The sequence below is a fragment of the Gopherus evgoodei genome, chromosome 10 (assembly GCF_007399415.2).
Source record: "Gopherus evgoodei ecotype Sinaloan lineage chromosome 10, rGopEvg1_v1.p, whole genome shotgun sequence".
Classification (NCBI taxonomy): domain Eukaryota; kingdom Metazoa; phylum Chordata; order Testudines; family Testudinidae; genus Gopherus; species Gopherus evgoodei.
Window position 1 is genome coordinate 29,609,047 of NC_044331.1, and position 13,602 is coordinate 29,622,648.

Below are 13,602 nucleotides of genomic sequence, written 5' to 3' on the forward strand. Positions count from 1 at the left end.
TTGTTTCCATGTTCTTATGTTTCAAAGAATGTGGGGTGAGCTGGAAATTCATCATTTACTAGCCAGAAGGCAGAATAAATTATATAAATATTTTGTACGTATCCTAACAGAACAATGATAAAATTCATCAAAGCCCCCTTATTTTACTTTGGTATTTTACATATTATAGTTCACATTTATACACATATAATAGAAAAATAATGAAAAATATCTGGAATTAAAACTGGCATCACAGTATGTTTAGTTGAGGATCGTCAGTTTTATTTCAGTAAAATGTACTCCTTTTATAACAATACTGAACTGACAACATGCAGTTTTACAATCCATTATATTAAATAATATTAAGTCTTAAATGATTAGGCTCAGGGAGTGTAAACATAATAAGTTATTAGCTTCCGCTCATAAAAAAAAAATATTCTGAACTGTGAATATTTTTACATCACAGCAGCAAATAGTCAAAAAGGAAACAACTCAAAAGCGTGCAGTAAAAACCATAAGGCAAACATCAGAGTGTGAACGTCTTCCTTTAAACCAATGCTTTAGCACTATAGCAGTAGCATCAGCAACAACAAAAAGCAAACGACTTAGTAAACCATGGCACAGCTGTCAAGTTATTTCTATGTCATTACTTTAGCTAAGGATGCAGTGCTAGAACTGTATACAAGAAAACTTGTATAAAAGAAAACTTTTGTTTTGAAAACTAGAGAGAGAAACATTAGCTGTAAAAACAGAGCTCACTGAATTTAAAGTCATCCTTTAAAAAGCGTACTACAGTGATGGTAATTTTATATTCTTTTGTTATGTCTTTGTGAAACATAACATACAATACTGACCAACAGCTTGCAAGTCAGCAGGAATCAACATTGCTATTTTTGATCAGTGATCTGCTGTAGGCAGAGTTTCATGTAGGAATTTTTATTACGTATTTCTATCACCGCATCCCTGACAAGCTCAATGAACATCTGAGGCCACAGCTTCTGCAACGACTCATTTTTCATATTGATGTCAGCAGCTTCTTTCACTAAGTCTTGTATGTATGTCTGGCAAAATTTCTCTCTCTCCTTGATTTCCTGGATGGGAGAACCATTATAGATGACATAAGACAGACATAAAGGGTTAAATAACAATGTTTTATTAATAAGGGCCAAACGAACTTTAATGAATCAAAGAAAATAGTGATCTGCACAAAAACAGAACATTCCATGCTTTTCTCTAACAAATGAATTTAATTGCAAAATCGTACAGCCAGTTTTTTTAAATGAATAGGACCATAGATCCAAACTTTATAACCATTTAACTAACCACTCTCAAACTGTTTTTTTCTGAAATTCCATTTGGAAGTAGCAGTGTTAACTTTCTCTAACAGAATTGGATTTTTTTGTTGCTGCGGGGGATAGGAGTGATAGCATACTATGCAAACTATTACATTTTAGATCATTTTTAAATCTAGGAACTGCAAATGCATTTACAGAGAAAAATATCTGCTTGCCTACGTAAAATTTCAAACAGCAGCACAGTAAACTACAGTAGGGAGAAATAAATCGGTACACATATACCTTTCCGTATTTTCTATGATGTGTGCATACTGTACATTTTTAATCAATAAACGTCAATTTCACCTTTTCTATTGACCATAATTGAAATTTACAGATAGGTAAAATAAGAAAAATGCTGCTTGAGAACCTATTATAGTTTGATTTAAGGATATATATTTTGTATATTTTGAAATGTGATGTTGGCAATATGTTTTAATGGTTATAGATCTTTTAACTTTTTGAATCTCAACATCTACTGTCAGTAAATAATAATTGTCTGGCCCCCTGTAATTTCTCACAACTGTGAAAATTTAAATCAATAGAAATAAAAGATGCTAACAATCCATAATTTCACTCAACTGTGAAAATGTAAATAAAAAAATTGAAACGAATCCTTAAATATTAATATTTCCACTGAAATTTATAAAAAAATAAACATTGAATTCTGCCAAGCCTATGTACAACATACAGTATGCATTGTACAAAAGCCACCTGAACTTCTAGAAACTAACTTCATGACAAAAAAATACATTTTGAGCAACTACTGGCACCACATTTTAGTCATTCTTCAATTATACTAATTCTTTTTTCTGGAGGATTTCCAGAAAGTGCCATAACATGTTATCCTTTGAATAGTTATACTGGTGCTAAATACCTAATCCATCTGATTTACAATATTGTTAAAAACATTAGGTCATGCCTTGGCCCATGAAAATAACACAGACCATTTTTTATGGGAGAAAAAGGAGAGTAAATGCTTTCCAGCTGCTTAGTTTGAAAACTTAATAATCAATAAACCTCATCTACTGTCTTCAGTAATTAGGTCTGACTTGATCACATTTAGTATGTTAGTTTACTGTTAATGTGACGCGGGAACTGGAAGTTCTTGCCTATCTTGCTTTTCCCTTGTGACAACCAGTAAAATCTGCAGCCACATATGGAATACAGTATTATAATGAAGGATAAAGTGTGAATTACTATACTGGTAACAAAAACACATCTATAGTTTTAATGTAAATCACGAACACCAAAGCATTATTTTATTATTATCCTCTCATTCTGGTAAAGTGCAAACAGGAGTAACTCACTGGCTTACACCATTAATTATTTTAATTACCTTTACCATTTAGCCATCACTACTACTCAAGACTAAACAGCTTTGGTATTTTTAATCTCTCCCATCACACCTCCATGCTATGTCCTTTTTGGGATGAGGTGACCAAAGTCAATGCAATAATCAAGCTGAGTATGTACTATTGATTTACTTACCAGTATTGTGAAGGGACTTATACACCTTATAAACCTGAGGAGTAAGCAAGGGACAAACCTGGGTACTAGACTGTATCTCAGCAGGGACTGGAGACAGCTGCTATTAAAGGCTGTCCCCGCAAAAGGAAGAGGAGGGAAAAGATGTTCTTTCACCCTGCTTAACTACAGAGGTTTGCAGCCAGAAAAGCAGACCTAGGATGGGCTTGGTTGAAACAAGACAGTCTGTCATTTTATTATTATTTAAATCTGGGCTGCACTAAGATTTCCTCTACCGAGATTTAAGCAATTTTTGTCATGGCTCTATTCTGTACTGAACAATACTAACCCCAGTAAAGGATCTATAAGGCACTCCACTGTTAACCTTTTCCCAAGCTGGTAATGATCATTTATTATTACTCTGCGTTTCCTATCTCAGTCTTATTTTAACATGCCACATGTATCTCTCCACATAACTAGGTCTCTGCCAGACTCTTGGGAGGCACTGTATGAAAAGCCTGTCTAAATTAAAGGATTCTAACGTGTGAGAGAAATCACTACACCCTTATAAAACCTGTGCTTATTTATCCCTATCATATTCCATTATTCTAGGTAGTTTAAAATTCCAGTTTGAATGGTACCAACAAATTGGAGAGAAAATCCAAGTAAGGCTATGCTTGCATACTCCATGTACGAGTTCGAACGTATGATCCAAGTATGTTTCACAGTACGGGTAAGACCCTTTTTTAAGGGGCACAGTGCTGACCACCTTGCCTTCTGGCATAGTAGTTATTTTTCTACTGGTAAGCTGAACTGTCTGATCATGCGGTTGAAAAACAAACAAATATGATAAACAGGGATATGTAAGAATTAACACTCTAAAGACCCCCACTAAAACTGACATATAATAAAATTTCATGGGTAGTCTTTGTACACAGGGCTAGTAGAAGGCTAAGTTAAAAGGACTGTCTGATGACAATTTCTTGAAATATGCTTAAGTCTGCAATGCACAGTCAGAACTCAGAGAGGGAGCTCACAAGCAGAGCAGAACTGAACTGAGAGCCTAGGAATGCTGAAGGAATGACAAAGATTGCCCTTGGCTGAAATCAGTGGGAGCCATGATGGCACATCTGAAAGCAGAAATTGGTCTATATACTTATTTTTAATAAAACATTATATATTTTTAACTGTATTAGATTATTAAAATTTACAGATTTTTCATGGCACAATTGCTATAATACGGATGTTAGTCACTGGGTCCCAGAGAAGTCTGGAAGTACCCTGTAAACTCTTTCAGTTGGTGAAAGCGAATAACGTTATTTCAGGCAAATAAAATATAGGAAAACTGATTAAAAATTAAACAAGCTACCCAAAAGAAAAAATATATATTTGTTATGTTTCAGAGTATATGATCTTCACAGGATCCTCAAACTAACACGTTTACCTCAAGCTTTTCTGTATGAAGCTCCCTTGTGGTATAATTCAGTATAGCTTGACTTGCATTTTCTCCTCCAACTCTTTTGCTGTCATTACTTTCTTCACTGACAATCCCAGATCTCTTCCCCTTTGCCTCTAGCATATAACAGAATTGCTTCTTCCTGTAGAAAGACAGTAAAAAGATTTACAGATTTAATTATCTGAGATTTTATTAAAGCACAAATGCTTTTCAGTGATTTTATGTAACACCCCCCTCTTTTTTTTTTGGCTGCTTCAAACATTGAGTTTAGGAGTTTTTGGTTTATTGCATCCTGCAGCCTTGATATATACAGAAGGTCCCAGAGATATCCATCCGTTATTTTGTCCCATCACAACTGCAGACTATTAAGACAAATGCTTGTTTTGACACATACCATAACAGGGCTCCAAAATGGAAAAAAAAAAATCATACAACTTAAGAAATGTACTTAAAGTAAAAGTACTCACAGAAATCTAAAAATACCATTGAAACTTCTATTCCACAAACTTTTAAACACCTTTTATTTTACAATGTCAAAACTGTTAATTGTCATATATTTCAACTATGAAACACCCATTAAAATTATTTCCGTGTCTCTAGTATATAACTCAGTAAGCGCTGCCCAACACATGACACTGGAATCAGATAAACAGTACACTTATATGTATGGACATCTTCGATCATGTCCTGTATCCGGTCCCTATTAACAGAAATTCATATATATAGTACATTATATACCCAAGGACTTTGTTCAACTTGTATGACTACATTCTATTTGTGAATCAAGAAGAAAGTGCTCAATATTTCTGCAATGTACAGAAAAATTTATGGTTTTTAAATAATTTTATACAGTGGGATCTGTTTAATATTTTTCATTTTACTTATAAAGGCATTTTCATAAGAGTATGTTAACCCATGTGTTCTGGCCAAATTCGTAGTTAATTATATTTTGCCTACGTAAGTTTCAACTGCCTTTGCTTTCTGTCTTAGAACTTCTAACCAGTATTGCTGTACATTGTTAAATAGATGCTTCGGAGACTGCAGTTCAGTGGTGAATGAAGAAATCAATATTTTTATATAAAATTAGAGATCTCTTATCTCTTTTAATTACCTTGCAGGCTCTCTAGCGAGGCTTAATAAATGTTTGAAAAGTACTCTGAGATCCTTGGAGGAAGCAGTAAAAGTGTAAAGAATTAGCTGTATATTGTAAATGTGAAAACAACAGTACATGACGGAACAGACCTTCAGGAAATAAATGTAGGCAAACCTACTTCTGCTTGTGACAGAATTGCTATGGAGAAGTGAAACAAAACAAACTAATGTAAGTAAAAGTATCTTTCTTCCAAAACAAAACATTTCTCACGGTTTAGGTAAGCAATATATATTTGGTAGTAACATACGCCAACTAATATCTGCAGTGTTGGGGACATAAAGGGAAGCAGTTGCCCCACTCATGAAGACAGGGACAGTTCATCTGGTCACCCAGTAAAACGCTGTAGTGGGTAAGTTGTGGAGGACAAGCCTGGAGCCAGCACTTTGTGGGGCACAAGCAATGCATGGGAGAGCAAGACTCCATGTGAGCTTAGCACAGGAACTGCTAAGACATGTAGGGGGTTGCAGGACAGCAGTACTGGGGAGTGGAACTAGTTGGACCGGTTGTCCCTGAGAAAATGTTACAAAATCTTCAGTGTAAATGTCCTAAGGAGATGTGGACTCATTAAGGTCCAAACAGTAACAGGCTTCACACCCCGGCACTTCCAAGGATTCTAAGAGAAGAGCTCAGTAGGGAAGACCATAGCAGATACTTACACTGTGGACCTTTTAAATGCCATCACCTCTAGCATTCCCTAACTCCATTCCACTCCTACACTGCTTCTCATAACATCCTCTGCTGATTCCCCACATCTGTTTCCTTCCTATTCTCATCCCCTGCATTCTCCTGTGTTCCACATTGCCCTGTTTGTATTCCACCCACCCCGTCAGTTTTCTGCCTCAGGTAATTTCAGCATTTTAAAATTAAATGTTTATATTTCTGAACATTAAAAAAAAAATTAAAAAACCACAGAAGTGGACCAGAAGAAAGCACATGAGCCTGATGCGAATAAGAGTTAAGAAAATAAAAGCATTGGCTTTCGTGGAACAAGAAAGAAGCGGGCAAGGAACCTCATTCTCCCTCCAGACCTGGTCTGCACCCCCGCCCCCACAAGATTTGGAAGGTATCCGGTGTCAGAAAGGCTATGGAGTACTAATTCTGACCTGGGCTCATCCCAGTCTCCCTGCTCTGAGACTTGAGCAAGGAGAGTTCAGATCACAGTGGGTGCTCTGCAGCTGCACGTGCTAAGTAGCATTCACTGAGTGTCCTAAACCAACCAAACCTGCAGTCTCTCCTGTGTGGTCCCCAGTGAAAAACTATCAACAGTTTTCATAACCTGTAAAATGCAGGAAGTAAGATCAAACTTGGCCTTATACAAGCCAATATGAAATTTACTTTTGCTCTTCTTCATTATGTTAATATAATACCCAAAACAGTCTAATTGTATGTGTAAGGAATTAATGTTGCTCTGAATAAATATAGGTCAAGCCTGTAAGTATTTCTAGTGCACACTAAAAGTACAGGACCTTTGAAACTATGAGCCACTGACATACAAAGTGGCATCTCCCTCTGTGATTATTTTCTGTATCATTCTAGAATTTCATTGCACATATCAATTTGTAATTGAGCTTTCTGTGTGTTTTCTCTATTAACTACTTTATTTTATTAAAAAAAAGAAAATCAAGTTCTTTTTGAAAAAACTGATTAATCAATCAATCTAACCAAACCAAAAAGAAGGGTGGACTGATTTAACTGTTAACTTAATTCTTAACACACTTATACAAACAAAATTATGGTAAAATATATGGTAAAAAATATAATTCCTATGGCTATAAAAGCGTTCCTTCTTAAACCGTTTAAAATTATTTTTTACCTGGATTCTCCAAGTAGTGAAAGCAGGCGATACTGGGGCAATTCAGAAGATGCTACATGTGCAAGAATGCCAAAGAGCCTTTCAGCCATTACTATATCATTCTGAGTAACCTGTGAAAAAAATAGGAATGGAAAATTTTCATAAACAGTAAAACCTGCCCATGTTCAGAAATGACCAGCACAAAACAAATCAGTTAAAATATGTGCTATAAAACACTGCATAGCAGAGATATTCCAGGCATATTTAAGAAAAGGAAACAATATATCCCTACAACTTTTTCAAAATTTAGATTTATTTTTATTGGCATCTTCAATATATTCAAAGAGCAATCACACAAGTTACTTTTGCTTGTTTTACTTATTATTTTCTACAAACTCTGGAAACTTTGATGCATACAACATGATATTCTGTGTCTCAAGATACTGCTCATTAAATGACCAGGTCTTCCCCCCTGAGTGTTCCAGCCCACACAGATTAATTCCTCACCATATTGTATAAATTTACAGAGATATATTGGAAAATTTTCTGATCCAGTTGTGATGCAGAAGTGAAAGGTCTCTAAGCACTTAAATGATGGAAGATAAGCCATGGTGTCTGTGACTTTGGCAGCACAATGGGGCAGTCTTTACAGAAACTGGCTGGTCTTTCCCAGTCCAGTAAAATTAATTCTTCCCCTAATACTTTACTTTCTAAACATGAACTATACTGCTGCTCTAGCATAAAATTACAGCTGTGTCTATAAGATAATTTCAAACTGTTGATGAAATGACACTATGTACTTTAAACATCTGTGTTCAAAACCCAATTCTTTCCCCCTCCAAACTTTCTAATGATGCTCACCCCTCCCGACATCTAAATAAAATCTATTCAATTTCAAATAAAAAATGAGCAATACAAAGAAACATTCTCCTTGTCTGATATCTTCTTTCCCAGCATCGTGTTAAGTTACTGCAAAATTCCCCAAGGCAGTCATGGTCTGCTATATGCAAATGTTAAATAAGAATGCTACTCTTTAGTGAAACCTCTAGTGTGTTCTTGGTAACATTTACCATGAAAGGATGCAATGGTAACAGCACTTAGGGAACTACAGATGCATTATCAATGCTCTTTACCAGCATATAATATGTCAAGAAAATATGCATACAATACTCAACTAATCTACTCTGTCATCAGAGAAACTTTGAAAACCAGTTTCATCACTGGCCAGGGTACGGTGTGACTGTTTGTGCTTCATCAAGGAGAAACAAACACATACACCCCGACTGACTCATTCCCTGTAAGTAACCCATCCTCCCCCTTCAATTACAGCTTGCTTTCTAAGGAAATAAAGTCACTCTCATTTAAAAATCATGCATTCTTTATTAATTAATTAATTATAAAAAAAGGGAGAGAACTGACAAGGTAGCCCGGGTGCGGTTTGGGAGGAGGACAGGTGGGAAGGAAAAGGCCACTAAAAAACTTTCAAAATAATGACAGCCTTTTGGTTGGACTGTTCACTGGGGTGGAATGGGCAGGTGCATGGAGCCTCCCCCCATGTGTTCTTACACATCTGGGTGAGGAGGCTATGGAACATGGTGAGTGGGGAGGGTGGTCATACAGGGGCTGTAGTGGCACTCTGGGATCCTGCTGCTGTTCCTGAAGCTCCACCAGATGCCGGAGCATGTCAGTTTGATCACGCAGAAGCCTTGGCATTGCATCCCGCCAGTGCTGATCTTCCTGCCGCCACCTCCCCTCACGTTTGTCCCTCCTCTCCTCACGTTCGTCCCTCCTCCCCTCACAGTCACTGGCATCTTTCCTGTAATTTGATACCAAGTCCTTCCACTCATTCAGATGAGCTCTTTCATTGCGGGTCACTTCCATGACTTCCAAGAACATTTCATCTTGCATCTTTTTTTTTCGCTGCCTTATCTGAGATAGCCTTCGGGACGGAGGAGGGAGGCTTGAAAAATTTGCAGCTGCATGAGAGAGGGGAAAAAGGGAGAGAAGTAATTAAAAAGATACATTTTACAGAACAATGCTTATACTCTTTCACGGTGAACAACACTATTCACCTTAAATAGCACATGTGATTTCAGTACAAGGTCGCATTTTGCATCTAAATATGGAGTGCCTGCGGCTTTGGTGTTAGAGATCACAGACACAGGTCCGGGCAGCAGAATTCGCCTTGCATGCGGCCATGGTAAAGCATTGTCTTTCGGCTTCTGCAGCCTTCATATATCCAGAGCCCTCCTTTCCCAAATACCAAGCAAAGCCCATTGAGTGCTGCTTCTTTCCTGTTAACGTGCAGCAGCAGAAACCACCCCCCCATTCCAATTCTCTGGAATGATCGCTTTACACATGGCTGGTATCATGGAAGATCCCTGCTAGCGCCCCCCCCCCCCGTGTGGCTAGTAGCAGGGAAGATCCTTGCTAGCCAAACACGAAAAAGCTCAGTGCCAATCACCCTCTCCTTCCCCCTGCTTGGCTAACTGCAGGGAAGGATTTCTTTTCAGCCACAGACAAACAGCCCAGTAGGAATGGCCATCTCTGTCCCCTTAATTAAATTCCTGTATTTCAACCAGGTTACCATGAACGTTATCACTCTCCTGAGGATAACACAGCGAGATAAAGAACGGATGTTGCTTGAATGCCAGCAAACACCGGGACCATACGCTGCTAGGCTTTGTCATGCAATGATACCAGATTACTTGCTACATGCATGGCGTGGTCAAGTGTCCTACCACGGAGGACGGAATGCTGCTGCGCTGCCCAGAAACCTTCTGCAAAGGCTTTTGGAGTACCTCCAGGAGAGCTTCATGGAGATGTGCCTGGATGATTTCCGCTCCATCTCCAGACATGTTAACAGACTTTTCCAGTAACTGTACTGGCCGCGAACGCATCCCAAGTCCTCAGGGCAAATTAATCATTAAAAAACGCTTGCTTTTAAACTATGTTTTATATTTACAAAGTACACTCACCGGAGGTCCCTTCCATGGCTTCGTGGTCTGGGATAATGCCTTGGGAGGGCTGGAAGGGTAATTTCGTCAGGCTGAGAAAAAGGTCCTGGCTGTTGGGGAGAATGGAGTGCTGTGTGCTCTCTGCAAGCTCGTCCTCCTCTTCCTCCTCCTCATCTTCCCTGTCCGCAGAATCCTCAGCCATGGCTGAGATTACCCCCACCTCGGAATCCATGGTCAGGGGTGGGGTAATGGTGGCGGACCTCCCTAGAATTGCATGCAGCTCAGCGTAGAAGCGGCATGTTTGCGGATCTGCCCCGGACCTTCCGTTTGCTTCTTTGGTTTTCTGATAGGCTTGTCTGAGCTCCTTAGCTTTCACATGGCACTGTACTGAGTCCCTGGTGTGGCCTCTCTCCATCATGGCCTTGGAAATGTTTTCAAATGTTTTTCCATTTAGTCTTTTGGAACGGACTTCTGTTAGCACGGAATCCTCTCCCCATATAGCGATCAGATCCAGTACCTCCCGTGTGGTGCATGCTGGAGATCTTTTTCGATCCTCAGACTGCATAGTTACCCGTGCTGATGAGGTCTGCGTGGTCACCTATGCTGATCAGCTCTCCACGCTGGCCAAACAGGAAATGAAATTCAAAAGTTCACGGGGCTTTTCCTGTCTACCTGGCCAGTGCATCCGAGTCCAGATTGCTGTCCAGAGCGGTCACAATGGTGCACTGTGGGATAGCTCCTGGAGGCCAATACCGTCGAATTGCGGCCACATTAACCCTAATCCAAAATGGCAATACCGATTTCAGCGCTACTCCCAGATATTGGTATTAAGAGCCCTTTATATCGATATAAAGGGCTTCACTGTGTGGACAAGTGAAGGGTTAAATCGGTTTAAAGCTGCTAAATTCGGTATAAACTCGTAGTGTAGGCCAGGCCTTAGACATTTTCTGAGGAGTTGTGGCATAAGCAGGGAGGATTTTTTTTATATTTTATTATTGTAGGCTGAAGAACTCTTTAAAATCTAAAAGCATGTTTGCACTTTAAATGGTGCAGTAAATGTTGCGTGGAGATACAACATTTAAATACATACATAGAATAAATTGACAAGCAACTTTTTAAAAGCCATATTCAGTCTTACAAATCCAAACTTTTTAATAGGCACCTTTTAAAACAGTTCATGATCAATAAATTTAAAGGGGAAAAAAAACAACCTTATACTGTGCTACTTGTTTTATTTCAAAATGTTCTCCTGGGGTTATTTATGTTTAAGAAAAAGTCCATCCAAAATAGTATTAGAAGTTTAATGACTTGTTTTCTTTTTAAAATATAGCACAATTAAAAGGAGGCATTTTTGCTTTCCAGTTTCCTCCTCGTGGGAACTTTTAGTTCAGTTTAGCTCTTTAACCCTCTCTTCCTATGTTGCATGATTAATACGTGCTGGATACAGCTAAAAAAAGAGTAAATTATAGAGTTCAAATGTCTGTATACTTTATTAGTTATCTGATACAGTCAATTAAAAACAAAATATAATGATCAATTTAAAATCATTAAACATTTAATGTACTATTTCTCATCAGATTTTTACAATATAATTATTTTTGTTTCTGCTAAATATTTTGTTAATGAGAAATACAGAAAAACAAATGTAACTACTACACTTTAGTTTCCTAACATCCATAGGTACAACTTTTTGGACTTACACTCTATATAGACAGCTCAAATCCCTGTAATCCTGAAACTGGTATAATCATTTACATAAATGCTAAGTGAGATTTCAGTCCTACAAGGTGTTGAACATCCTGGCCATGATCCCACAAAACACTTAACTGTAAAGCACTTGACTAATCTCATGCTTAAATTTAAATATGTATTTAAGTGTTGCATCAGGGCTATAGTTCTCAGCACCTTACTTGACTGAGTCCTTGGTGCACGACAGATGTATAATTTATCCAGCTCAGATGGTAGCTTTTACACCTACTTTGCACTGGTGCAAATGGGCACACAAGGTGCAGACGTATACCAGTATTAATGTACTTCCTTCCTTTGCACTTTAAACAATTAATGATTTGGTGTAAGAGGTAAAAAAATCAAGGGTTCCATTTCATGGAGTGATGATGAAGAAAATATTTGAGATTTTATGTATATGGTGTACCTAGAGTGAAAAAATACTATATAAATAATAATGTGCTGTACTAAAACCAGCTGTCAAGTATGCTTATATATATATGAGGGCTGTCGACTAACCGCAGTTAACTCACATGATTAACTCAAAAAAATTAATCGCGATTAATCGCAGTTTTAATCGCACTATTAAACAACAGAATACCAATTGAAATTTATTAAATATTTTTCTACATTTTAATATATATTGTATTCTGTGTTGTCTCTGAAATCAAAGTGTATATTATTTTTATTACGAATATTTGCACTGTAAACTGATTAACTAAAGAAATAGTATTTTTCAGTCCACCTCCTACAAGCATTGTAGTGCAATCTCTTCATCATGAAAATGCAACTTACAAATGTAGATTTTTTTGTTACATAACTGCACTCAAAAACAAAAAAACAAAAAACTTCAGAGCCTACAGGTCTATTCAGTCCTACTTCTTGTTCATCCAATCGCTAAAAACAAGTCTGTTTACATTTGCAGGAGATAATGCTGCCCTCTTATTTACGTCACCAGAAAGTGAGAACAGGCATGTGCATGGCACTTCTGTAGCTGGCACTGCAAGATATCTACATGCCAGATATGCTAAACATTCATATGCCCCTTCATGCTTCAGCCACCATTCCAGAGGACATGCTTCCATGCTGATGACGCTTGTTAAAAAAATAATGCATTAATTAAATTTGTGACTGAACTCCTTGGGGGAGAACTGTATGTTCCCTGCTCTGTTTTACTGCCTTCTGCCGTATATTTCATGTTATAGCAGTCTCAGATAATGACCCAGCACATGTTGTTCATTTTAAGAACACTTTCACTGCAGATTGCACAAAATACAAAGAAGGCACCAATGTGAGATTTCTAAAGATAGCTACAGCACTCAACCTAAGGTTTAAGAATCTGAGAGGAATGAGGTGTGGAGCATGCTTTCGAAAGTCTTAAAAGAGCAAAATTGCAATGCAGAAACTACAGATCCCAAAATCAACCTTCTTTAGCGCATCTGGCATGTAAATATCTTGCGATGCCAGCTACAACGGTACCATGAGAACGCCTGTTCTCACTTTCAGGTGACATTGTAAACCAGAAGTGGGCAGCATTATCTCCTGCAACTATAAACAAACTTATTTGTCTGTGATTAGCTGAACAAGGAGTAGGACTGAGTGGACTTGCAGGGTCTAAAATTTTACATTGCTTTATTTTTGAATGCAGGGTTTTGTTTTGTTTTTTAACATAATTCTACATTTGTAAGTTCAACTTTCATGATAAAGAGATTGCATTACAGTACTTAGTATTTTTCAAT

The 13,602-nt window shown here is 37.7% G+C and overlaps 1 protein-coding gene across 1 annotated transcript in view; it reads right to left on the reverse strand.

The window, feature by feature from the left end:
- Positions 1-253: 253 nt before the first annotated feature.
- The window catches only part of LRRC49 (leucine rich repeat containing 49), a 138,060-nt gene continuing 124,711 nt past the window's right edge, over positions 254-13,602 (reverse strand). The window contains 3 exon segments of the mRNA XM_030578382.1: positions 254-1,070; positions 4,225-4,378; positions 7,203-7,312. Coding sequence (XP_030434242.1) covers positions 867-1,070; positions 4,225-4,378; positions 7,203-7,312 — 468 coding nt within the window. The 3' untranslated portion in view covers positions 254-866.